The 26,505-nt window shown below is 45.3% G+C and overlaps 1 protein-coding gene across 2 annotated transcripts in view; it reads left to right on the forward strand.

The window, feature by feature from the left end:
• Positions 1-26,505, forward strand: part of ARHGAP39 (Rho GTPase activating protein 39) — an 855,990-nt gene that overhangs the window by 453,804 nt on the left and 375,681 nt on the right. For both annotated transcript variants that reach the window (XM_085604662.1, XM_085604663.1), the window contains exon 3: positions 21,408-22,800. In XM_085604662.1, the coding sequence (XP_085460788.1) occupies positions 21,408-22,800 (1,393 nt within the window). The remainder of the gene's footprint in view (positions 1-21,407; positions 22,801-26,505) is intronic.

The raw sequence follows: 26,505 nt of genomic DNA on the forward strand, positions 1-26,505 counted from the left end.
CTGCCTCCTCCCTTTTCTTTTCCGTGCTGCCTCCTCCCTTTCTTCCGTGCATTTTCCTCCCTTTTCTTTTCCATGCTTCTTCCTCCTTTTTTCCATGCTTCTTCCTCCCTTTTCTTTTCCGTGCTACTTACTCCCTTTTCTTTTCCTTGCTGCTTCTGCTTTCCTACCCCTCCCCGTTTCCGTGCTGCTTCTTCCCTTACAGCCACTGTTTCTGTGTTGCTTTTTCCCTCCCAGCCCCCTTTTCCCTTTTGGTACGTCCATCCCATCCCCCTTTGGTGTGTTGCTTCTGACTGACAGCACTGATTTCTTTAGAAATTACTTATTTTCATTGTTTTTTCCTTATTTAAAATAAAAATAGGGACATAAATGATTTTCTGTTTATATTTATGCGCAGAAGTCAGTAAAGAAACGCAAGTGTCAGCCATAATTATAATAAATCAAAATTCAGCAAACTAAAGATATTGGCCAAGACAGAAAGTTTAAGTGGGGCTTCTAGAGTAAAAATGCGAGATCGAATGTAGGAAAGCTTGAAAAAATGTGTGGCATCGTCAAATACCAACACCCATGATGCAAATGCTATTATCAAGAAAAAACTCATAGTTAAAGAGGACTGGCATAAGCAAAGGCCGTCCAATGTGTGTTCTCTGAGCATTCAAACTGAAAGTGAACATGGGTCATTTCCAAAAGTCTGGATGCCTCTTCCTGGGCATCCTGGAGGAGTACAACAAATAAAAAGAAACCAGGCTCCCTATTTATGAAAAATAGTAAATCTGCACCGGCAGATTTATATATATGTACAGGTGCAGAATGACTGCTTGCGGGAATTAATCGGTGCGTCACAGAAAGTGAATGGACAGCAGAGCCTGATGTAGATTTCCATGAGAACTGGTTAGGAAAGAGCATGAATCCTGATTGACAATCCATTCCCCCTGTACGGAGAACTCCAAACAAGGGAAATGGATTCCTCTATGCAAATGTATCTTTTTAGGTCAAGCCTAGGCAGCACGCATGCGATATCTTCGATACATGCTATGTTCACTATGTGGGTTTCAATTCCACCCATCACAGCTGACTGGTTAAGGAGAGCGTCACTCGCAAACGCTTGCTTCCGTGTGGTTTCTATGCATTATACGTCCTGCCTCCTTGCGTCTTGCTCCTTCCTTGGAGTATTGGCCTATTACGGTATCCTTTAAATTTACTGTATTTCCCTTTCAGTTTGCGCACCCTTTTTATCGTTGCAGAGTTCTTGTGTTTTAGGAAGATTCCACCACCCCTCCCAGGTCGCTGCTTGACCACCCCAAACCCCTCCGTCGTTCCTTGTGGTAATTGTTGTGCTGTACTCGAAGTCGAGAAGTTGCAGTTTGAAAAGGCATTTATACGTTCATTCCTGGTCGCATTCTGTGTTGGTCTTTTTATGGAGGTCACGTTTAAACATTTTCTGTGTTTCAGAAAGCATTTATATACTCGTTCCCCTTTTGTTTTGTGGTTGCATTTGAAAAGGCATTTATATTTTTGTTCCTGGTCACGTTCTGTGTTTCTTTTGAGATAGCATTTAAATATTTTTGGTGCTTCAAAAACCCTTAAAAAAGCATTCCTATGCTCCGATCGAGCGCGCGCTCAGCAGTCCCCCCGGGGCACAAGCTGGGACCGACTTGAGTGCTCCCGATCATCGCGTACTCAGTAGTCTCTCAGGGCCAAAGCAGGCGTCCACTTCTGTGCTCCCCCGTTGTTTTTAGGTCGAGCATTCAAGACCTATTGTAATTTTTCATGTTGGCTTAAAGCCATCCCCCCGCTTTTGATTTGCTTGTTTCTTGCTGCTACTGTTATGAGGGTAAACAACGTTTACTGCGAAACTTGGATCCCGCAGGGAATCACAACGCAGTCGTTACAACGACTGCGTTGTGATTCCGCATACCATTACTCCGCAAGACGGAACAACGACTTGCGAAGAGGGGGGGGGGGGAGGTGATGGATTTAAAATCCAACACCTTCCCTAGTGTCCGCACAGACTGGAGTTGGAATAATAAATTATACTATTCCAACATCCAGCGCCCCCCTCCACAAGTCGTTGTTCCGACTTGCGGAGTAATGGTATGCGGAATGGTATGTTACAACGACCGCGTTGTGATTCCCTGCGGGGAAAAAGACTGCGGGATGACGAGATAGATTTGTTATGAGATGTACGTTTGAAGGAGGAGCTGTCGCAGTTCACTTGATTCTCCCTGCAGTCCTATTTTTCATCTTGTGATTTGCTTTCAGTGGACTGCTACCAGCCATTGCAATGTATTTTAGGTCTCACCTAGGCATCCACTGCGCTGTAACTTTAGGACATGCTGTATCTCCTCTGTGAGGTTTCACCACACCAACCTCTTATCATTTGCTGTTTCTTTTCTAAATTCCTTTCTTTTCATTGGTGAAATGTTGCTATTTGTCCCACCTTTGGGTGTGTTCCCTCCCATGGAGACTGCCCTTGTGATGTAGCCCCCTACTCCTTTGTATATTTATGGTTTTATCAAGGAACTCTTTTTTCTTTAGGCATGGCTCCTAATTGTTTGTACTTTGTTTATTGAATTGTTCCCACGCCATTTAATGTTTGCCCCCGGCCGCTCTCCTCCTTGTCCCGCCACCTGCACCGTTTATTGTGAGCCTCTGGTCAGAAATGAATTGCTCCCCTGCCGTTTATTGCTTGTTATCAGGGGCAGATGCCCTGACTTCACAAGGGTCGGACGAATAGCGCTCTATGACCCCGCCTCTTCATTGGTACGCCAGCAGACATGGTCAGATCAGACCGGGAAAAGACCTGTTTGTTCTTTCCATTTTTCTTTTTTTATAAATCACAAACTCGACCCATAGGTATTGGAGCGCTTTACTTGAGGTAGGCATGAGAAGTTTAAGTGATTCAGTATGACACCTGAGTGGGCGGAGTCAAGGCTGCTCTGTCCACCTGCCTTGACACTTGCGTGACCCCGGTGGCCTTGGAGCCTAGATGCCACGCGGTTACAGTGCAGGGCCCATTTCCGAGCAGGTTCTTGCCTGGGCCGGGGCTGGGCCCGCCCTGATGCAGGCTACCCTTGTGTAGCTGCTAGAGGCGTGGCCCTCGGAGCCATTGTGTTTCCTGGACAAGCTCTTTGGAGGCATAGCCCAGGGCGGGCCTTAGGCGCCGAGCACTGAGTGGTGCTGTGGTACCTGTGGCTGGCGCCTTTCACCCAGAGATGAGGTGGCTGAGGAGCGAGGGGAGCCCGGGTGTTGCATCCCCAGAGCATGCATTAGTTCCAGAAGCCTCTTAGGGGTGCCGTAAGACATGCAGCACCAACGCATAGACTGGAGTACATGTGCACGGAGGAAAGCTGGGCTGAGACAAGTCTGGTATCTTAGTGGACTAATGCCTCCACTGTAGGGGCTTGTGATCGACCTTATGGTCACAGGTTCAAATCCCGGTGGGTTCACTCAGCCTGTCATCCTTCTGAGGCCGGTAAAATGAGGACCATTGAGTTGGGTAACAATAAACATCTGTCATTCAGTGACAAGATACCCTTGAGTGAGCGTGTGCTTTAGAAATACACCTTATATATTATGATTGCGTTTCCTTCAACAATAAAAAAAATACATTTTAAGCACAGTCAATGCAATATTTCCAATGAGAAGTAAAGTTTTATGACGATTTTGTGACACGAGACACTATTTAATGAAATTTGCATATAAATGCTTAAATCTCAAAAGTGAACTACTTTTAATTTTCATATATTAAAGCACACAATGTCGCACATATTTAATAACATCTCCCTGGTATAACTAATTGAAGGTATGGTATTGGCCTCTGCTGGATTTCAAGCTTATTGTTTTTATACTGCAAGGCAGTAAGCATCGTAGCTGTGATGCCATATCGCGACACAGGATCCAAAAACGCCCTTTTCTGTGCCTTTTGTGAAGATATATTACACAAGAGAAGCTCTTTTGGCCTGTGAGCTTTACTTTGATGCCTTATTTTAGGTCGTGTTTCTCCTGAAGCCGCCCGTGTAACGAGCCCAGTGGTATATTGAATCATTCTCAGTAACCTGCCAGGACAGAGGGGTTGTTTGAAACTGGCTTTTATATTGATTGGACTGGAGTTACCCCAGAGGACAGAAGGGTTGCATGTAAATAGCGTTAAGTCTTATTCTGCCTCATATTTATTTTATTATGTTTTTGGCCGATAATTTGTGAGCTTTTGAAAACTACTTTATATTTATGTGCCAGCAGAGGAGAGGCGGTGGCGTAATTGCTACAGCTGCCGACATTGGACCTGGGGAACCAGTTTGAGTCTCCGCATGGGTTTAACATCCTATGATTCGGGGCAAATCAATTATTACTGTCTATCTGCCTCTTCTTTCTCCATCTTCATTTCTATACTTTCTTTCCCTCGTCTCTTGAACTCCCTCCTTTCATCCTTTCCTTCTTGCAGTCTTGTATTCCAATATGTTTCTTTATTTCTACCTTTCTTAATTTCCTCCTTACGTTATTTTTGATTCTCTCCTGCCGTCTCTCTTCTTCTTCTCCTTCTCCTCACTCACATAATTCCACAGCATATCATACTACGCCTCACCATGCCACATAATTCCACACAACACCACACAAATCAATGGAACACAACTGTGCACCGCACAACATAATTACACTCCACATAATATCACTAAGGACCACATAATTACACTACACTCAATTGCACTCTACTCAATAAAACATAAATACACCCCACATAAATGCACTCTATTGCACATACCAGCCATACGCATAAATACACTACATAGCATGACACATTATTCAAATTAGCATAATTTCACTAAACGCCACATAATTACACTCCACACAATTGAACTCCACACATTTCAAAATTTCACACCAAACTACATATTTCAAATGCACAACACAGTTCCACAACACACCACATACCTCCAATGCACACCATATATTTCCACAACATGCCACAAAATGTAACACACCACATAAATCAACTCCAGAACATGCCGCTACATAACACACAATACTATTCCATATAATTCTAAATAATTAACTCCATAACACACATTCTCACTGTTCAGAATTCCAATACATGTTTTAATTACTAACCACACAATTCCACGCCACACAATTCCACACTAAACAATTCCAATACAACACTTCTCTCCCTTGCACTTCTACCAAAACTGTCATCTCTACCCCACACACCCACTTCCCCCTCTCCTTATCACACTCACCACTCTTATCTCGTAATACTCCCTCTCTCTCCCTCCCTCTCCCTTCCTCCCTCTCCCTCCTTCCCTCACACTACCTGTCTGCTCTCTATACTGCCTACTCACTCATGCTCCCTTCCTGCACCTCCTCAGCTGTACACTGGTCCACCTCTTGCCTCCCCTCCTCTAGGTGCCCCTTCCACGTGTCCTCTATCTCTCTCTCTCTCGTAGTCTTTTTCCCTCTGTTTCTCTCTCTTACGCACCATTCCTGCCTCTCTCATGTGGTTAACATCAGGTCTTCAAGCCCAGTTTCTATCCTGTAACTTTTCAAAGTTTCTGTCCGTCAGACCCACTCTCTCCTCTTTTTAGGGTGTCGTCTGGGTACACAAAATCTCCCTCTTTGTGCTTCTATAGCCTGCTCTCCCCTTCATTCTATCTTTCTCACTCTTTCTGTTTCTCAGTCTCAAGTTCAAAAACCACTTCCTACACAGACTACCTAATTTTTCCTTTCTATCTATTCTCTGCAGCTGCCACCACTATCTATTCACCATGCCACATAATTCCACTACACAAATACACTACACAACACTCAATTCCACAACTAACAATTCCAATACAAACCAGATAGTTCCACTCCACACCACATACATCCACTACACTCCAAAACAAAACACATGGGTAAAAACATTATCATTTACAACGCCAATAGCTCGAACCCTCAAGAATGCGAGACCCATTGCATTGCCAATGCTGGTTTCTCTTTGCTGCTTGCTGTAAGACCATGATGTTCATGGTTCGTATTGTTTTATTTAGCAAATGGTATACAGACATTTTTATGTTTTATCTTTTATGTTTTTGGCCGATAATTTGTGAGTTTTTGAAAACGACTTTATATTTATGTGCCAGCAGAGGAGAGGTGGTGGCCTAATTGCTACAGCTGCCGGCATTGGACCTGGGGAACCAGTTTGAGTCTCCGCATGGTTTTAACATCCTATGATGCGGGGCAAATCAATTATTACTTTCTATCTGCCTCTTCTTTCTCCAGCTTCATTTCTATACTTTCTTTCCCTCGTCTCTTGAACTCCATCCTTTCATCCTTTCCTTCTTACAGTCTTGTATTCCAATATGTTTCTTTGTTTCTATCTTCCTTCCTTCTATACTTTCTTTCCCTCGTTTCTTGAACTCCATCCTTTCATCCTTTCCTTCTTACAGTCTTGTATTCCAATATGTTTCTGTGTTTCTATCTTTCTTCCTTTCTTCATTTCCTCCTTACTCACGTTATTTTTGATTCTCTCCTGCCATCTCTCTTCTTTTTCTCCTTCTCCTCACTCACATAATTCCACAGCGTATCATACTACGCCTCACCATGCCACATAATTCCACACAACACCTCACAAATCAATGGAACAAAATTGTGCACCACACAACATAATTACACTCCACATAATATCACTAAGGATCACATAATTACACTACACTCAATTGCACTCTACTCATTAAAACATAAATCCACCCCACATAAATGCACTCTATTTCACATACCAGCAATACACATAAATACACTACACAGCATGACACATTATTCAAATTAGCATAATTTCACTAAACACCACATGATTACACTCCACACATTTCAACTCCACACATTTCAAAATTTCACACCAAATCACATATTTCAAATACCCAACACAGTTCCACAACACATACCTCCAATGCACACCACATATTTCCACAACATGCCACAGAATGTAACACACCACATAAATCAACTCCAGAACATGCCTCTACATAACACCCAATACTATTCCACATAATTCCACATAATTAAATCCATAACACACATTCTCACTGTTCAGAATTCCAATACATGTTGTAATTACTATCCACACAATTCTACGCCACACAATTCCACACTAAACAAATCCAATACAACACATCTCTCCCTTGCACTTCTACCAACTCTGTCATCTCTACCCCCACACACCCACTTCCCCTTTCATCTCTCCTTATCACACTCCCACTACCCATTCTTATCTCGTAATACTCCCTCTCTCTCCCTCCCTCACACTACCTGTCTGCTCTCTATACTGCCTACTCACACATGCTACCTTCCTGTACCTCCCCAGCTGTACACTGGTCCACCTCTTGCCTCCCCTCCTCTAGGTGCCCCTTCCACGTGTCCTCTATCTCTCTCTCTCGTACTCTTTTTCCCTCTGTTTCTCTCTCATACGCACCATTCCTGCCTCTCTCATGTGGTTAACTTCAGGTCTTCAAGCCCAGTTTCTATCCTGTAACTTTTCAAAGTTTCTGTCCGTCAGACCCACTCTATCCTCTTTTTAGGGTGTCGTCTGGGTACACAAAATCTCCCTCTTTGTGCTTCTATAACCTGCTCTCCCCTTCATTTTATCTTTCTCACTCTTTCTGTTTCTCAGTCTCAAGTTCAAAAACCACTTCCTACACAGACTACCTCATTTTTCCTTTCTATCTATTCTCTGCAGCTGCCACCACTATCTATTCACCATGCCACATAATTCCACTACACAAATACACTACACAACACTCAATTCCACAACTAACAATTCCAATACAAACCAGATAGTTCCACTCCACACCACATACATCCACTACACTCCAAAAGAAAACACATGGGTAAAAACATTATCATTTACAACGCCAATAGCTCGAACCCTCAAGAATGCGAGACCCATTGCATTGCCAATGCTGGTTTCTCTTTGCTGCTTGCTGTAAGACCATGATGTTCATGGTTCGTATTGTTTTATTTAGCAAATGGTATACAGACAGCTTGGTTTTAAGTTCTGGTTTTCTACATTAGAGCTGGTGTAATCATTAACAATGGTTTTCATCACAAGATTCTGTTCATGTTTTATCTTGATTCCCCGGCAGCAGTGTGTACATAACCTCTCACACGTCTTGAACGGCGCCCAGGTTCTGTTCGCAAGTTAACAGGTAATCACTTAGACCCCGGTCTTCGGTAGGACTCGCACTGGTTTCTCCTTTTTTTAGTGTTCATATAATCCCCGAGAGTGATTTCCATCTCGAGGTGCCTTTCCCGCTGTATCAATTGTCTGTAAATGAACCCATTTAGCAGCGGCGCCCATGGCAACAACATGCACGTGATCTTTCACGCTGCTTTCGTACATTTACAACGCCAATAGCTCTAACACGATAAAATTTCTCCTTCCCTACAGCCCTCCAAATCTAGTGCTGATCAATTTCCTTTCCTAAGCAAAACCAAAGGGGATGATGGACGGAGTGTTGTACAATGCAAGCACTCACCCCCCGTCAACTGATCTGGGTTTAATCCATCATCATTCTTTAGTCCACTCCACCACCCCAGTTCAGTCATGGCCATATGCAAATCAGTCTGACCCTGTGCCTCATGGGAACAGTCCAGCCCCAACTGCCAAGCCATGTCTTCCCTGGACCGGAAACCAGCATCCTGGGACAGGTTTCTGGCTAATCAGCCGTCATCAGCCAGGCTAGCCTGAATCCAGTGGCAAAGTGAGCAAGGGACCCATGTCTGGGCTTGTTTCTGGTCCAGGGAAGACATGGCTTGGCAATTCAGGCTGGACTATTCCCATGAGGCACAGGGTCAAGACTGATTTGCATATGGCCAGGTATACACTGGGGTGGCATGGTGAGCAAAAGAATGATGGATTTAACCCAGATCTCTTGACTGGGGGTGAATGTTTTGATTTGTTCTGCCTTCCGTCCATCAATTGTGTGTCTTTTGCTTTCTTGCCCCAAGTGCGCCAGGTATGCTCAGACGTGGGTCCTGGGCTCACTGTGCCACTGGAATCAAGGTATCCTGGCTGAAGAGGGGTGAAACCCCGAAACCGGTCCTAGGATGCTTGTTTCTGGTCCAGGGAGTACCTGGCTTGGCAGTTCGGGCTGGACTTTTCCCATGAGGCACAGGGTCAAGACTGATTTGCATATGGCCAGGTCTAAACTGGGTGGTCTCTTGACTGGGGGTGAATGTTTGGATTTGTTCTGCATTCCGTCCATCAATTGTGTGTCTTTCAATTTCCTTTCCTACCCACAAAAAGATGTATGCCAGTCGTTGGCAGGAGCATAAATGTGTCCCTTTCCTGCCTGGAAAGACCAATGCGGGGAGTTTGTCTGTTTGACAACATTCATACATTTGCAAGGCTCACCGCACCAAGAGACGAACACCCTTGAGTAGATGCGATAAATGTTAACTCGAGGTCAATAGAGTGCCCCCCCCCCCCCCGTTCAATATATCGGCCACAGACAACCATTGTCTCACATAAGACAGGGTAGGGTGAGCGACAGCTCCTTGTAGAACCCACGGTTTCCAGGGACCTGTCTAAAGAGACTGGCATTACTGCGGACCCATGTTCACAAACCGAGGTTTACAAAGGGTGATCGTGACATGTCATTACCGTTTTGTGCACTCACTGTACCATTGTCGGAAATTAAAGCCGACTTACATTTGTGATGAAAGTCTCCTTAATTGTCGCACTTGTGACTCTTAAAGAAAACTGCAGCAGGGTGAGGTCCCCGTTGCAGCACATGCTCAGCGCCCCCCAGTGGCTGCTGCACATAAGCAGTTCAAGTCCTATTCAGATGGCAAAGTACCACACAGTCGTGGCTTCGAAACAAGCACATAATCTAAGCTTCGCAATCTGCCACCGAGTGCTGGCATTTCCCTATTTTTTCATGGTGCAGTTCTAGTTTTTCAGCGCCCCCAAATTAGTAATGGCTGTAGGCTCTGCTAGCTCCCCGCCTTTAATCATTGATATATATGTATTGTTATGTTGCAGTTTTTATATATAGTGTAAACTTGGACCAGAGGCATTAGAGGGCTTTACATGAGCACCAGATTATGACCCAAGATCTGGTTTATTTATTTTAGGCACGGGGAGATTAAGGTCTGCTGAAGCTGGGACCTGAACCTAGTTCCCCAGTTCCAAGTCAGCAGCTCTGGCCACTAGGCCACTTCTCCCTACATTGCATTGCAACTCTGCTTCAGAGATATGAGCAGCATTTGTAAAAACTTTACACCACAAGTTTCTTCTCAGGCTTTTACATTCAGAATAAAACTGCTCTAACACCAGTACAGAATGACCTGCATCTTGCAATTCCGCAGTTTTCAGGTCATTTTCCAAATTCAGGCAGAGCTGAACACGATGTGGGAATAATATGTAATTCTTCATTTATTGTGCCATGTATAGTCTTTTTAGCGCAGCAGATTAAATCCTGTGCCAACTCTGCCATCGGGTACAGGGCATGAGCACACACTGCTGGCACTTTCAACCTTCAACCCAAAAAATGTTGCCACATCTGGGTGAACAATGACCTTGTGAGCGATTCCCGCAAAAAATTATTCTCTGTAGAAATTGGATTACATGATATAGAATGGACCCCATCATTTATTCCTGGTAGAGGCAGCCGAAGATGCGTCCACCGTCCACCATAGCACACAAAAGGACAGCAGTAGCCCAGCCTCCTACGTGCATCGGCCGATGCACTTTAATAGTTCATTTAGGAAATTATGAGAGCCTGAAGGCAAAGATGTGATGACAAGCTGCACACTAAAGCTCTGTAATGCGATTCTGGAAGGGAAATGGCATGGTCTTGCACAGAGTGCGCAAATAAGGTAAAATCGGCTAGTAGGACATGAAGGGCTGAGCATAGGCAAGGCAGTGGGGTCCACTTCCAGCACATGTACAGAGCCGTATACTAGACTATCCTTAACAAAAATATTGTCTCCCATAAATATGGCTCTGTTGGGTGCTGCTTACTACTATTTTTGTAAACAATATTTAGGACACAATATTTTTGTTGGTTGATATTTATTCGACAATATTCTGGTGCCGCACAGAGCGGAGCAGGCGGGAGGGAGGGATGTGGGAGTTCAGTGGCTTAAGTTCTTGATGAGTGGTGGGTGAGTTGGACTTTGAAGAGGTCCCTTTCCAAGTTCTTCCTGAAGCGGAGGAGTGATGAAGCAAGCCTGCTCTGCAGTGTATTGTTGTTCCAGAATCTGTCTGCAATTGTCAATAATTAGAAGTGGACATTAACAGTTCTGAAAGGAGCAGGGCATCCAATATTACGATCATCTCATCGATACTAAGTATTTGGTCAAGTCCGCGGATCAAGAGGCGCTGCTGAAGAGAGGTGAATGAGGGAAGGAAATGTAGGCAAAGACATCTTGGGAATCCATGGAAGGAGGCTGAGCAACTACAGAAGATGTTGAAGCAAGAGTCTGGGGGGGAGGGGTGGGGGATGATTATTAGGAGAGCTGTAAAGACTGGTTGTCATGGGTGCAATACGTGTTCAAGGATATGGTTGATTTTGCAGAGATATTGTGATTGCGTCAATGTTAGGATCCACTCCTGATCTGCTCCATTGAGTGTGGGTGGCTGAGCACCAGGTACCTTCCTGACTTGAGCAGAGTGAAGAGGCTTTGAGGAGCACGGGTCTACACTGGTCTCGCCAAGAAGCAACGGAGGAGATGGGGAACCAGGTGGTTGTTTCGTTGAGAAGTGAAATTGTACGAGTGTTGTTATTGCTTCATTGTTAGAATTCAGTCCGTATGCGTATTGGAAGTAGATGTGTACGTGGCAGCAAAACAAAGGTCTTGTGAGAAGGATAAGTCTATACTGGTCTGGCCTAGAAGCAACGGAGGCGAAGGGGCACCATGCATTTTGTCATCAGCATGGTTATAGATTATAATAGATGGTCCTGGGCTTTATGGCCATTGAAGGAGGTTCCTAGGATTTAGGATGGGTGGCGGTTAAGAGCATGCACGGGGTCCCCCGTAGACCATGAAAGGGAGGCTCTGGTGTTTATCACTGGCAAAGGGTGACCCTGTTCATTATTGGCTTAGTAGGGTTCTGGAATGCATGAATTGCAAAGGGGGTCCCTTGGTTCATGTCATTCAGATCAGGGCCATGTGGTGTAAAACTGGCAAACGAGGACCCTTCAATGAACGTGAAGGCAGGCGCAGGGGTTTGTGACCAGCAGAGGTGGCTCCTGGGGTTTAAGATAGACAAAGAGGACCACTGGACCTTATGACCATCTAAGACCGTGATTGGAGACCAGATGGAAGTGGGAGTCAGGTAATATTCACACAAGGGGTTAATAAAGAAGAACATTTCATTTCCTGTGGGTGAAAATTGAGTTGTTGACGGAGGCGTAGGAGATACGTGACCCTACCACCAGATTTTTTTTAAATTAATGAATATGAACGTACAAAATTATTTCAGTTGAAAAAAATAAGGTTGACAGTACAAAGCCTACACGATACTTTTAAAAAAGTTAAAAAAAATGTTTTATATGAAATTATTACAGGAGGGTCATTTCAGGCTAAACATTAAAATGCCAAAAGCTGAAATTCTAGTATTACTTAAAATCACGAATGAAGGTGCCGAGAAGAATATACACAAGTGTCTGAGCTGAGTTGACAGAATGTTACTGAGTGAACATGGACGTTATATTATGCCAATGTATTTTTAGAGCAGTTTGTATGTTATGTTATGGGAGCTTGTAAAGCACACAAGGGCTTCTTGGCGCTGAAGTAAAGAACTCCAAGAATGGCACTAGAATTTGATAATTCGAAGGCTTGGGAGAATAGCCACGTTTTGATCACACATCCAAAGTTCCTGGGGCCTGTTGAAACCCCAGCTCTCTTCCCCCCTTTATATGATCAAGTAATTAATTCCACAATCCGCAGAAGAGACCGAGAAGCTTGGACCTCCCTATTTGTTTCTAGAAAATTTAGATATAGTGACCACGTTGGCAGCGTAGGAGCATGGTGTTCTAGAAGGTATAATGAATTGTCCTTCTATAGTCTTGAACCAGTAGTTGCTGATGCAGCCAGTCGTGTGGTGTTCTCATTAGGGAAATACATCTCTTTCCTCAGGTGTTTGAGATGATAGGTGATCGAGACCCCAAGGGAAGACTTGTTGAGCCACAGAAAGATTGTAGTCAATCCTGACTCCTAAAACTTTTAGTCACCGCAATGGGGACGGGGAGAGCCTATTTTAGAAGGCTGGTCAGAGTCGACCCAGAGAGCGGGTTTCCTATAAAAACTAATATACCTGTTTTTCCAGCATTAAGCTGAAGCCAGTTGCTGTCCCATCCACTCTCAGATTAATATGAAGGCACATCGAAAGTGGCAGCAAGTTGTGAAGTCGCCATCGAAGGTGGCAGCGTGATGTGAAGTTGCTATCAAAAGTGGCTGCGAGATGTGAAGTTGCCGTCAAAAGTGGCAGCGAGATGTGAAGTTGCCGTCATAAGTGGCTGCGAGATGTGAAGTCGCCATCATAAGTGGCAGCGAGATGTGAAGTCGCCATCGAAAGTGGCAGCGAGATTTGAAATCGCCATCATAAGTGGCAGCGAGATGTGAAGTCGCCATCATAAGTGGCAGCGAGATGTGAAGTCGCCATTGAAAGTGGCAGCGAGATGTGAAGTCGCCATCATAAGTGGCAGCGAGATGTGAAGTCGCCATCATAAGTGGCTGCGAGATGTGAAGTTGCCGTCATAAGTGGCAGCGAGATGTGAAGTCGCCATCATAAGTGGCAGCGAGATGTGAAGTTGCCGTCAAAAGTGGCAGCGAGATGTGAAGTTGCCGTCAAAAGTGGCAGCGAGATGTGAAGTCGCCATTGAAAGTGGCAGCGAGATGTGAAGTCGCCATTGAAAGTGGCAGCGAGATGTGAAGTCGCCATTGAAAGTGGCAGCGAGATGTGAAGTCGCCATTGAAAGTGGCAGCGAGATGTGAAGTCGCCATCATAAGTGGCAGCGAGATGTGAAGTCGCCGTCAAAAGTGGCAGCGAGATGTGAAGTCGCCATCATAAGTGGCAGCGAGATGTGAAGTCGCCATCAAAAGTGGCAGCGAGATGTGAAGTCGCCATTGAAAGTGGCTGCGAGATTTGAAGTCGCCATCATAAGTGGCAGCGAGATGTGAAGTTGCCGTCAAAAGTGGCAGTGAGATGTGAAGTTGCCGTCAAAAGTGGCAGCGAGATGTGAAGTCGCCATTGAAAGTGGCAGCGAGATGTGAAGTCGCCATCATAAGTGGCAGCGAGATGTTAAGTTGCCGTCAAAAGTGGCAGCGAGATGTGAAGTCGCCATCATAAGTGGCAGCGAGATGTGAAGTCGCCATCATAAGTGGCAGCGAGATGTTAAGTTGCCGTCAAAAGTGGCAGCGAGATGTGAAGTTGCCGTCAAAAGTGGCAGCGAGATGTGAAGTCGCCATCATAAGTGGCAGCGAGATGTGAAGTCGCCATTGAAAATAGCAGCGAGATGTGAAGTTGCCGTCAAAAGTGGCAGCGAGATGTGAAGTTGCCGTCAAAAGTGGCAGCGTGATGTGAAGTCGCCATTGAAAATAGCAGCGAGATGTGAAGTCTCCATCGAGACGGACCAGTGTCTTGGAGTCATCAGCATCCATAGATATGTGGACATCATTAGAGAGGAGTACCTTAGCCCAAGCGCTCATGTGTATGTTGAATCGATGTGGAGATAGAGCTGAGCCTTGTGGTACCTTATATTTCAAAGGGACTTTGTACTTGTTGTCATACAGTTGTTGATGGCTGCCAGCCTATTCTAGGTGGCTGCCTAAGGTATGCATTTTCTTATTAAACATCTCTGAGCAGGTTTGTACCAACCTCCGCATTGCGCCTTGTGCGTAACCTAGGCGCTATGGGTAAATCAAGTGCTGTCGTGTCCACCGGGATTCTGGCGACCTCCGTTGCCCTGGTGTTTTTCTAACATCACACGTTGTTATTCTTGATCTGACTTTCTGTTCCCGGGGGAAGAGGTACAGGGGGGCCTGTCAGTGGTAAATTGGCAGTCGTACAGAAAGGCTTGTTTTGAGCCTGGCACGTGCGCGGTGCTGCATCGGAAGACGAGGCTCTTATCTGCAGCCATTAGTTACCTTTTATGTAAATACCAGACATTCACTCTGCAGAAAAGATAAATTAAGCCACAAAGGCACATTTTGTTCCCAGCCTCTCTCTTCCTCCGGGGCAGTGGCCAGGGAAGTATTAATTGCATTAGCGGCTGATTTACGATGAAGCGCGCCTCGTGTCCCCGGTGTGCGGTCGCGCTGCCGGCAGCCAATTAGCAAGTCAGTTTATGATGCAGCTCCGCGGACCCGTCGCGGGCTGCATCTCTCGTGTGTGTGTGTGTGTGTCACAGCCAACCCTGCACGTCCGCAGAGGTGGCTGTGTACAGCTAACTCAGCCATACAGCAAAGGAGCGCTGAGCCCTGAGGATGAGAACGCAAGCAGAACCGGGGAACCAGCTCCGAGTCCCGGCGTTGGCTCGACGCCCTGTGATTCTGGGCAGATCGCGTAATTTCGCCATTCCTTTAAAAACATATCAATCTGCCCTTGTGTAACGTAAACTGGTGCTCATATAAATCATTAAAATGGCAATTTTCATAAAGGGCGGTGGTCTTTGAAGACACGAGTCTTCAATTTTTCGGAGTTGTAGGAGCCGACTTCGTTATTTTGGTGTCCTCGACTGTGGGAGCCCTCAGACACAGGAGCACAGAGGCTTATGCCAGTGTTTACCTTCTGTGAGGCCCCAGAGCTTTATGGGAGATGCAGTGCTTGCATTGTTCATTTCCCTGTTCAGTCTCCATTGAAGCGCTTAGAGGCTGACCCACCTTTAATCTCTGTCCGGTGCGGAGTACCTGCACTAACTTACTTTGAAAGGGAGAGCCCCTGCACTTTACAGCACTGCTGCCATACATTTAATGGGAGAGTACCTGCACTTCTCAGGAGCAAAAAGGTACTCTGAATAGGAAGTACCTGCACTTCTATATTTCCATTCCGGTGCGTGCTATGCTGTTGGTACACACCTTTACTGATGCATGCTGTGATACACACCTTTACCGATGCATGCTGTGATACACACATTTACCGATACATGCTGTGGTACGCACCTTTACCGATACATGCTGTGGTACACACCTTTACCGATGCATGCTGTGGTACACACCTTTACCGATGCATGCTGTGGTACACACCTTTGCCGATACATGCTGTGGTACACACCTTTACCGATGCATGCTGTGATACACACCTTTACCGATGCATACTGTGGTACACACCTTTACCGATGCATTCTGTGATGCACACCTTTACTGGTGCATGCTGCGGTGCACACCTTTACCAATGCATGCTGTGGTACACACCTTTACCGATCCATGCTGTGGTACACACCTTTACTGATGCATGCTGTGGTACACACCTTTACCAATGCATGCTGTGATACACACCTTTACTGATGCATGCTGTGGTACACACCTTTACCGATGCATGCTGTGGTACACACCTTTACCGATGCATTCTGTGATGCACACCTTTACTGGTGCATGCTGTGGTACACACCTTTACCGATGCATGCTGTGATACACACCTTTACTGATGCATGCTGTGGTACACACCTTTACCGATGCATGCTGTGATACACACCTTTACGGGGGCGTGCTTTAGGTACACACCGTTACCGATACATGCTGTGCTACACACCTTTACTGTGGCATGCTTTAGGTACACACCTTTACCAATACATGCTGTGGTGCACACCTTTACCAGTGCAGGCTGTGATGCACACCTTTACCGGGGCGTCCTTTATGTACACACCTTTACTGATGCGGGCTGTAATGCACACCTTTACCGGGGCGTGCTTTAGGTACACACCTTTACCGATACATGCTGTGCTACACACCTTTACTGGGCCGTGCTGTAGGTACACATCTTTACCAATACCTGCTGTGGTGCACACCTTTACCGGTGCAGGCTGTGATACACACCGTTACCGATGCATGCTGTGCTACACACCTTTACCGGGGCATGCTGTAGGTATGCACCTTAACCGATACATGCTGTGCCACACACCTTTACCGGGGCATGCTGTAGGTACACACCTTTACTGATACATACTGTGCTACACACCTTTACCGGGGCGGAGTGTGATACACACCTTTACCGGGGTGTGCTGTAGGTACACTCCCATACCGATGCATGCTGTGCTACACACCTTTACCGATACATGCTGTGATACACACCTTTCCCGATACATGCTGCGCTACACACCTTTACCGGGGCATGCTGTAGGTACACACCTTTACCGATACATGCTGTGCTGCACAACTTCACTGGTCGTGCACGCTGTTGTACACACCTTTACCGGAGCATGCTGTCGGTACACACCTTTACCGACGAATGCTGTGGTGCACACCTTTACCGGTGTGGACTGTGATACACACCTTTACGATACATGCTGTGGTACACACCTTTACCGGTGCGGGCTGTGATACACACCTTTACCGATACATGCTGTGCTACACACCTTTACCGGGGCATGCTGTAGGTACGCACCTTTACCGATACATGCTGTGCTACACACCTTTACCGGGGCAGACTGTGATACACACCTTGACCGGGGCATGTTGTGGTACACACCTTTACCTATACATGTTGTGGTACACACCTTAACTGGTGCGGGCTGTGCTACACACCTTTACCGGGGCATGCTGTAGGTATGCACCTTAACCGATACATGCTGTGCCACACACCTTTACCGGGGCATGCTGTAGGTACACACCTTTACTGATACATACTGTGCTACACACCTTTACCGGGGCGGAGTGTGATACACACCTTTACCGGGGTGTGCTGTAGGTACACTCCCATACCGATGCATGCTGTGCTACACACCTTTACCGATACATGCTGTGATACACACCTTTCCCGATACATGCTGCGCTACACACCTTTACCGGGGCATGCTGTAGGTACACACCTTTACCGATACATGCTGTGCTGCACAACTTCACTGGTCGTGCACGCTGTTGTACACACCTTTACCGGAGCATGCTGTCGGTACACACCTTTACCGACAAATGCTGTGGTGCACACCTTTACCGGTGTGGACTGTGATACACACCTTTACGATACATGCTGTGGTACACACCTTTACCGGTGCGGGCTGTGATACACACCTTTACCGATACATGCTGTGCTACACACCTTTACCGGGGCATGCTGTAGGTACGCCCCTTTACCGATACATGCTGTGCTACACACCTTTACCGGGGCAGACTGTGATACACACCTTGACCGGGGCATGTTGTGGTACACACCTTTACCTATACATGTTGTGGTACACACCTTAACTGGTGCGGGCTGTGATGCACACCTTTACCGGGGTGTGCTTTAGGTACACACCTTTACCGATACATGCTGTGCTACACACCTTTACTGGGGCGGCCTGTAGGTACGCACCTTTACCAATACATGCTGTGCTACACACTTTTACCGATACATGCTGTAGTACACACCTTTACAGATACATGCTGTGCTACACACCTTTACCGGTGGCGCACGCTGTGGTACACACCTTTACCGATACATGCTGTAGTACACACCTTTACCGATACATGCTGTAGTACACACCTTTACCGATACATGCTGTGCTACACACCTTTACCGGTGGTGCACGCTGTTGTACACACCTTTACTGATACGTGCTGTGGCACACACCTTTACCGATACATGCTGTGGTGCACACCTTTACCCATACATGCTGTGCTACACACCTTTACCGGTGGTGCACGCTGTTGTACACACCTTTACTGATACGTGCTGTGGCACACACCTTTACCGATACATGCTGTGGTGCACACCTTTACCGGTGGTGCACGCTGTTGTACACACCTTTACTGATACGTGCTGTGGCACACACCTTTACCGATCCATGCTGTGGTGCACACCTTAACCGGTGGTGCACACTGTTGTACACACCTTTACCGATACATGCTGTGGTGCACACCTTTACCGGTGGTGCACGCTGTTGTACACACCTTTACTGATACGTGCTGTGGCACACACCTTTACCGATACATGCTGTGGTGCACACCTTTACCGGAGGTGCACGCTGTTGTACACACCTTTACCGATGCATGCTGTGGTGCACACCTTTACCGGTGGTGCACGCTGTTGTACACACCTTTACCGATACATGCTGTGGTGCACACCTTTACCGGTGGTGCACGCTGTTGTACACACCTTTACCGTTGCGGGCCCTGATACACACCTTTACCGATACATACTGTGTTACACACCTTTACCTGGGTGTGCTGTAGGTACACACCAAAATGTATAGCTTGTCTCTTTGCGACTCATTTTTTTTATTTCTTTACATTGACTTTAATTTTTAGGGCTCAACAGAAGTTTTACTTCTCGCCGCGCTCTTCAGCAGATATTCACGTTGCAAGCAGTGCTTTAACATATGGTCCTTGGGTCCGCCTCTTGCTCTTTCTTGTCTGTTTGAGCTCCCTGCCTACTAGCTCGATGGTTTTCCGTTCTGTTCTTGTGCTTGTTCTGCCACTGGAGCATGTGAGTTCCAACCTGCTTTTTGCCTGATTTGCTGTACCCTTCTACTGCTGACACAAGGACACTATTTTTCTTTTGCTTTATATTTGCCATTTCAGGTTTACTACTCCTTCCCCTTCACCCTTCACAGTTCCCCTCTTTTCCTCTCTGCGCCTGTCTCTTCTCCCCACCTCTTCAGTCATCTTCTCTACCCTTGTGCTGCTTCCTTATACTTTATTCCCCTCACTCCATTTCTGACACCAAGCTTTAATACAGCTCAGTGCCTCTCTTCCTCCCCTCAGCTCTCTACCTTTATCTTCTGCCCACTCTCCGGCACCTGACCCTGCCGCCTTTGCCAATGTTTGTGCAAATGTGCTGCCTGTAGATGTGGCTAGACATCTTGAAATGGTATTTGCTATACTTGCTGTAGATGCAACATAGTGGCCGACTTGGGAGTGTAGAAAATGCCTTTCAAAGATAGCCACCCCCTGCAGTTGGCTTTACCAGTGCTTGCAATGCAGTTTTAAAAACACTGTGAAGGCCTCTAGTAGGAGTGGAGGCCATTTTGAATCAGTATTTTCTATCCTTCTAAGATGACTGCTACGTTGCAGCTACACACATTGTGGACGCCATCTTGGAAGTATAGAAAATATTATTCGGTTTTTAGGATCTTTATTTTCCATATTTTCGAGCTGACTGTTGACTGCTATTGGCTCTGTCAATGCGTGTACTGCATTGGCAAAGCCAATACGGGAAACCAACAAGCATTGGCAAATTGAGACCAAGTGACTCGTCCAGGGCGTGTATTAGATGGTTTGTGCAATGTTAGTAATTTATCTACATCACAACAGGAAGCTCGGAGCCTAGTTATGGCACATTGATGCTCAAAAACCGGCATGCTCATCAGATTACAACTTAGTTTTAGCACACATAATTATATTACTGGACTCCATACCAGGATTATTAATACAGTTCAGAGATCCCTGTGCGATTAATGAGCTGAATATGCTGTGATCCAGATGTGGTAAATGTAGTTAAAACACTGTGTTCCCTGAGTAATTAAAGATGACATTTACATAGATCCCTGTGTAGTTGAAATGTCACGATAGCTGTGTGGTTAATAAATGTGGAAAAACGCAAAGAACCATATTTGATTCACTGTGTAAATATGTAAAGATCTCAAAATAATGAAAATGCTAATATCGCTCGGTGGATACGGTGTTAAAAGACCTGTACATATTAAAAATGCAGAAGTGTTAAAAAGGCTCCGATTCTTATTTCTGTAAAGAGCGCTGAGATCCTGAACAGTAGTAAAACTGCTGAGATTTCTATGCTGTAGGAATGTTGCAATGCCTAATTGACAAATTTGGAAGGACATTTTCTGTGTTTGATGACATCATGTGGAGTGGTCTTCACACAGTAAGCCTGGTGGCAAAGAGATCTCATTTAACATTTGAAAATTTGCGTTCTAGTCTTTGTTCCTCACTTGATAACTTGGATGGTGGAGGACAAAACATTTGATCCATCGGTCTTTGTTCCTTCAGTTGTGATCCGGAGGTACCTGAATCAGTAGTAGACCCTTGTACGAATCCTGGCATCTTAAAGAACGTAGAGTATTTTCTTGTTGGGTGATACCCACCATCTTGAGAGATTGATACCAGAAAGATCTCCGTGTACAAGGAGATTTTGTGGTCACTTTACGTTATTTAACAATTCTTTAATCGGCTTTAACTTAATTTATAATTTGCTATCATGAATCATGTAATCATGACTGTTAAGCTAGACGAAACCTAACCATTGTATTCTGTATTTTTTCTTTTGTTTCTCACAGGACCTCATCTCTGCGATGGAATTCAGGTACGAAAGAGCGAATGCTGATCAAAGTAACGGACCGGGAGCCAAGCTTTCTCATGCACCAAGGAAATGGGTACACTCTCGACAGCCATCAAGGGACTCGTCCTCGGAGGTCTTCAGGGGGACAGCAGTCTCCTATCCTACAGACATTTTCTGTGGACACTGAGAACTCTGTCTTCTTCCCCGATCGTAAGCAATCTCCTTTCCTTAAGAGGTCAGAGCACGTCAGTGGTTGCTCCCCTCTGCTTGGCCGGGGCGATTCCTTCTGCTCCCTCCAGTCTCAGCACCGGAAACACTCCAGCGAGTCCCAGCCTTCCTCGCCACGCTACGCCTACGAGCCCCCTCTGTACGAGGAGCCCCCCATGGAGTACCAAGCCCCCATCTATGATGAACCCCCTGTGGACATGCACTATGATGGTAGTGGAAATTATAGGGCCGGGTCGCCGCAAAAGTCACCTATACGCAAACCACACAACTACCTGCCCTCCCCGAAACAAGGATCCAACTCGCCATACCAGCAACTGGTGCTGACCAAACAGAAATGTCCCGATAGGTTTATGAGCCTGGATTACAGTCCAGCAGGAAAGGAGTATGTGAGGCAGCTGGTTTATGTGGAACAGTCTGGATCTAGCCCAAAATTGAAAACCGGCATGCGGCACAAATACACACCCAACACCATTGGTGGTTCCTACTCACTGCAGCACTGCCCTTCTATTATGAGGGAAGTCAAATCGGGCGACTACAGCAGCATGGAAAACTCTGATATTCGACACAGCCAACCACTTAGTCATCTCTTCCACGGAGAAGACTCCATGTCATGGTCAAGTCAACAGGACACCATGTCGTCTACGGGCTACTCGCCTAACTCGCGGAAGAGGAAAAGCAGGAAGCCTTCCTCGTCTCTGGAACCCAACACCACCTCGTCTGAAGGCTCCGGAGAACGAGACCTGCTGGCTGAGCAGCTGATGAATGAAGAGAGGCCGCTGCCCGCGCCATGCCGTCCACAGATGAGTCGGACGGAGAGCAGATCGTCAGAGGCAGATATGCCGCGGGGGTTTCCTGAGCCATTCCTAGCCCAGGCGAGACTAGCATGGGAAGCCCAACAGGCTCATTTCCACATGAAGCAGCGGAGCAGCTGGGATTCGCAGAAGGACGGATCTGGGTATGAAAGTGACGGTGCTGTACCTTTGCCCATGCCTGGCCCTGTGGTCAGGGCGTTCAGCGAGGACGAGGCCCTGGCACAGCAGGAAAGTAAGCACTGGAAACGGAACACCTTTGAAAAACTTGGCTTTCCCCAGATCCTGTTGGAGAAGAGTGTCTCTGTCCAGACCAACCTTGCCTCTCCGGAGCCGTATTTGCATCCATCTCAGGTACTGCAGGCTGTAGTAACACTTTGAATCTCATTACACTGTAAAGATTGATTTAATAGAATTTTGCAAGGCTTTCATGTTAATTCTGTCTGCGTTTGAGACAGATGTGCAGTTGATTTTCAAGGGGTATCGAGGTGTGTAGTGTTTGAAAGGCCTGGGTAAGAGGCTCAATAAAGTCAATGTTCTCAAGGTCAGTCCGTCAGCAGGCGAAACGTCTTTCAAAGTGAATACCTGGCCCGTGGGTGGTCGATGTTTTTCAACAAAGAGAAACATCTACTGTTGGACTACGGGAGGGGGCACTGAGATCAAAGCACTCCACATGCGCAGCTGTACGGTAGGCTCATGAGAATGCCGTGCAAGAAACCCTTCACTCAATGAACGCAGCCCACCCCACTTGCACCCACCACAGAGACGTTGCTTTCAGTATGACTGAGGCGGCTCCAGCCTTGCCCTCCCACTGGGCTTCCCCATAGTGACAGCATGCCTTAGTTCTGTGGGCTTACCTGCCCACCTCCCTTGCACCCCAGATTTACACCTGTTCCAAATTCTCCCCTGTATGTATAGCTTAACAGCTAGAATCCACTTGGCTACTGCTCCACTCATCATTTCACATCCTTTTATAGGTCTCGCCTACAGCTTTAAGGTGTCTGTTTGTAAAAGACCGCTTGTGTACTGACTGTACCAAAAAGGTACAGTGGGCTGTAAGCCCACCAGAAGTTTAAGATTGGTCGGCTTCATTGTCACATTCATATGCTTGCTTCTTATTCAATGGTTTGCCTCCCTCTTCTTATATTTGTCCCGCCCCTGGAGCATAGCTTCTTTACCTTCCTTTAGATTGCCTGACTTGTATCCTTCCACTGCCCACTTTTAAGGCACTACTTTTTCTTGTTCCTCGAGAACACCATGACAGTTGTTGAATCAGGGTCCATAGATAATTTAGTAATGAAATTATCTTTATTTTCAAGAATACAGGCAGGTACAGCAGCACAACCGGTCAGCAGGCCGTCGGCTAATCTCTCCCAAGTGTAACTGCTCCCGGCTTCGCGTTCCATGTTCTATGGAACGCGAAGACACCGAGCGCGCAGTAGAACATGTTAATATACATAACATAACACATCCCCTCCTGAATATAACAAAGAAATAAAATGAAAAAAAAAAAAGAAAAATGACAGCATAACATGGCATCCCCTTCCTTTTGGAGAGAGAAACAATATTAGAAAGAATAAGTGAGTTGACACAAATTAAACTAATATGAGAACAATACATAGAGCCAAAAAAACAAAAATTACAAAGGGAAACTTTCTGAAATTTAATCCCCTAACCAGACAGGTGGTCTTTTTTCACGCTTGGAGAACCTTGAATTCAAATTAAGTTCATCTTGAATAGTAACATCTGAACTTCTTGATTCAGTTTCTAAAACAGGTGAATCTGGAACTGGAGAAACAGTTATAGTGTTGTCATTAATGACCACAGGAGAAATTGCACTTGAGTAAGTATCAGAATTATCATTACCTAGCAAATCATCAAACTCATACCAGTAAGAAGCTTTCTCAGTACAAACAGAAGGTGGCCAACATTTTGCTACCCTCCTGAGGTTCCACACTTTCCCATCAGTGAGACGTACAGCATTATTCATGATTTCAACAACTTGCATAGGTTCATAAAAACTACTGACTTCTTTAGAAGTCTTACCAGGTTTTTTTACTGTAACCCATTGTCCAATGTCAATGTTGGCATTTTTAGTACCATGTTTTGAATCAAACCACTCCTTACTCTTAACATGAGCAGCATCGCCTTTTTCTTTTACCAAGTCCTCAGCCCAATGTTCAACATTGGATTTAAATAACCAACCAGGAGTGAATTTGGTTCTAGGATTTCTTCCGCACGTAAGGACAAAAGGCGGATATCCAGTGGCATCACATATAGAAACTCTATAAGCCCAAACCATTTTTAAGACTTGATTTTCCCAATCATAACATTTATCCGACATTTGAATTGTATTTGTAATAACACGGTTGAAGCGCTCAACCACGCCATTACTGTTTGGGTTGTACAAATAAGTAGTTTTGTGTTTAATTCCTAGTTTATTGAAATATTCTTTGGCCTTGGTAGACGTAAATTGAACTCCATTATCACTTAATAAAACAGAGGGAATACCTTCCATTATAAATGATTGGTCAAGAAAATGAAGGACAGTATCAGTGTCGGCTTTGCCTACAATTTTGACAAAAGGCCATCTAGAATATAAATCCATTAATACCAAAATGTACCTGTGCTCTAAACCAATGGGACCCATGATATCAATTGCAGTATGTTCCTAAGGTGAACTGGGTCTAGTCATGGTACTTAAAGGAGGTTTGAAAGTGACCAATGATTTATCAGCAGCTTTACAGGGTTTGCACTCTCTTACAAATGCCTCGATTTCCGCATCCATACCAGGCCACCAAAACGAAGTTTTGACAATTCGTTTGGAACGGACAATACCAAAATGTCCTTCATGACACAGTGCTATTATTGATGTACGCAAGCTTTTAGGGGGAATGACTCTTTCATCACGCCAAATGCTTTCACCCTGAACACTAAGATCAAACCTAACTTCCCAGAAAGGTTTTAAAGGATGGTCGCTACCTACTTTCCTTGGCCAAGATTGTGCAAGGTGTAATTTTACCTGTGATAATTCATCATCATTGGAATATTCTTTCTCCCATTTGTCTTTCATAATGCCAGAGTTCCCCAAATCTTGTACATAGGCAATTTGAAAAGAATTCCAGATTTCATCTTCGCACATATCTAATTGTTTAGGCATTCTTGAAAGAAAGTCTGCAATGCAATTTTTTTTTCCATGAAGATATTAAATTTTGTAACAATAATCCTGTAATTTAATTGCTAGTCTAGCAACTCTAGCTGAAGTGTTTATAGTTCCTTCAGTGGTCAGAACTTTAAGTAAAGGTCTATGATCACTGCGCAAAGTGAACTGCTTACCCCATACAAAAGCACGAAAATGATCAACAGCCCAAACACACGCTAAGGTCTCTTTCTCAATAGTTGAGTATTTCTCTTCAGTGGGTGACAAGGATCTGGAGGCATAAACTACAATATGTTCTATACCATTGCAATCAATTTGAGCAAGAACAGCTCCTATGCCTTTAATGCTAGCATCAGTTGTGAGTATGGTTTGAGCATCAGGGTCAAAACTCTTCAAGGAAGCAATTTTAGTAATACAATCCTTAATATCTACAAAATCATGTTCACACTCGGGTGACCAATCAAATTTGATTTTGTTCTTTAAGAGTTGCCTGATGATGTAGGTTCTAGCAGCAAAATTGGGAATGTACTTTGAGCAAAATTCCGCAAGACCTATAAAAGATCTGACATCATCTTTGCAGTTAGGAGCAGGCGCACATTTTATTGCGTCAACTAGATTAGGCTTAGGTCTAATTCCTTCACTATCTATGACATGACCCAAATAGGTGACGTGATCACTGGCAAATGTACATTTAGAATACTCAATGGTCAAACCTTTTGATTCCAAAATTGATAGGACCGTCTCTAAAGTTTTATTGTGTTCTACTTTGTTTTTTCCAAAAACGAGAATATCATCTTGAAAAAACTTGGTATTTTTTATGTTGGCAAACAATTTATGCATAAGGCGTTGAAAAACGGCCGCAGCAGATGGTAAGCCGAAAGGCATCCTTTTGAACTGGA

Source organism: Triturus cristatus, chromosome 5_1, assembly GCF_964204655.1.
Source record: "Triturus cristatus chromosome 5_1, aTriCri1.1, whole genome shotgun sequence".
In the NCBI taxonomy this organism is placed as follows: Eukaryota; Metazoa; Chordata; class Amphibia; order Caudata; family Salamandridae; genus Triturus; species Triturus cristatus.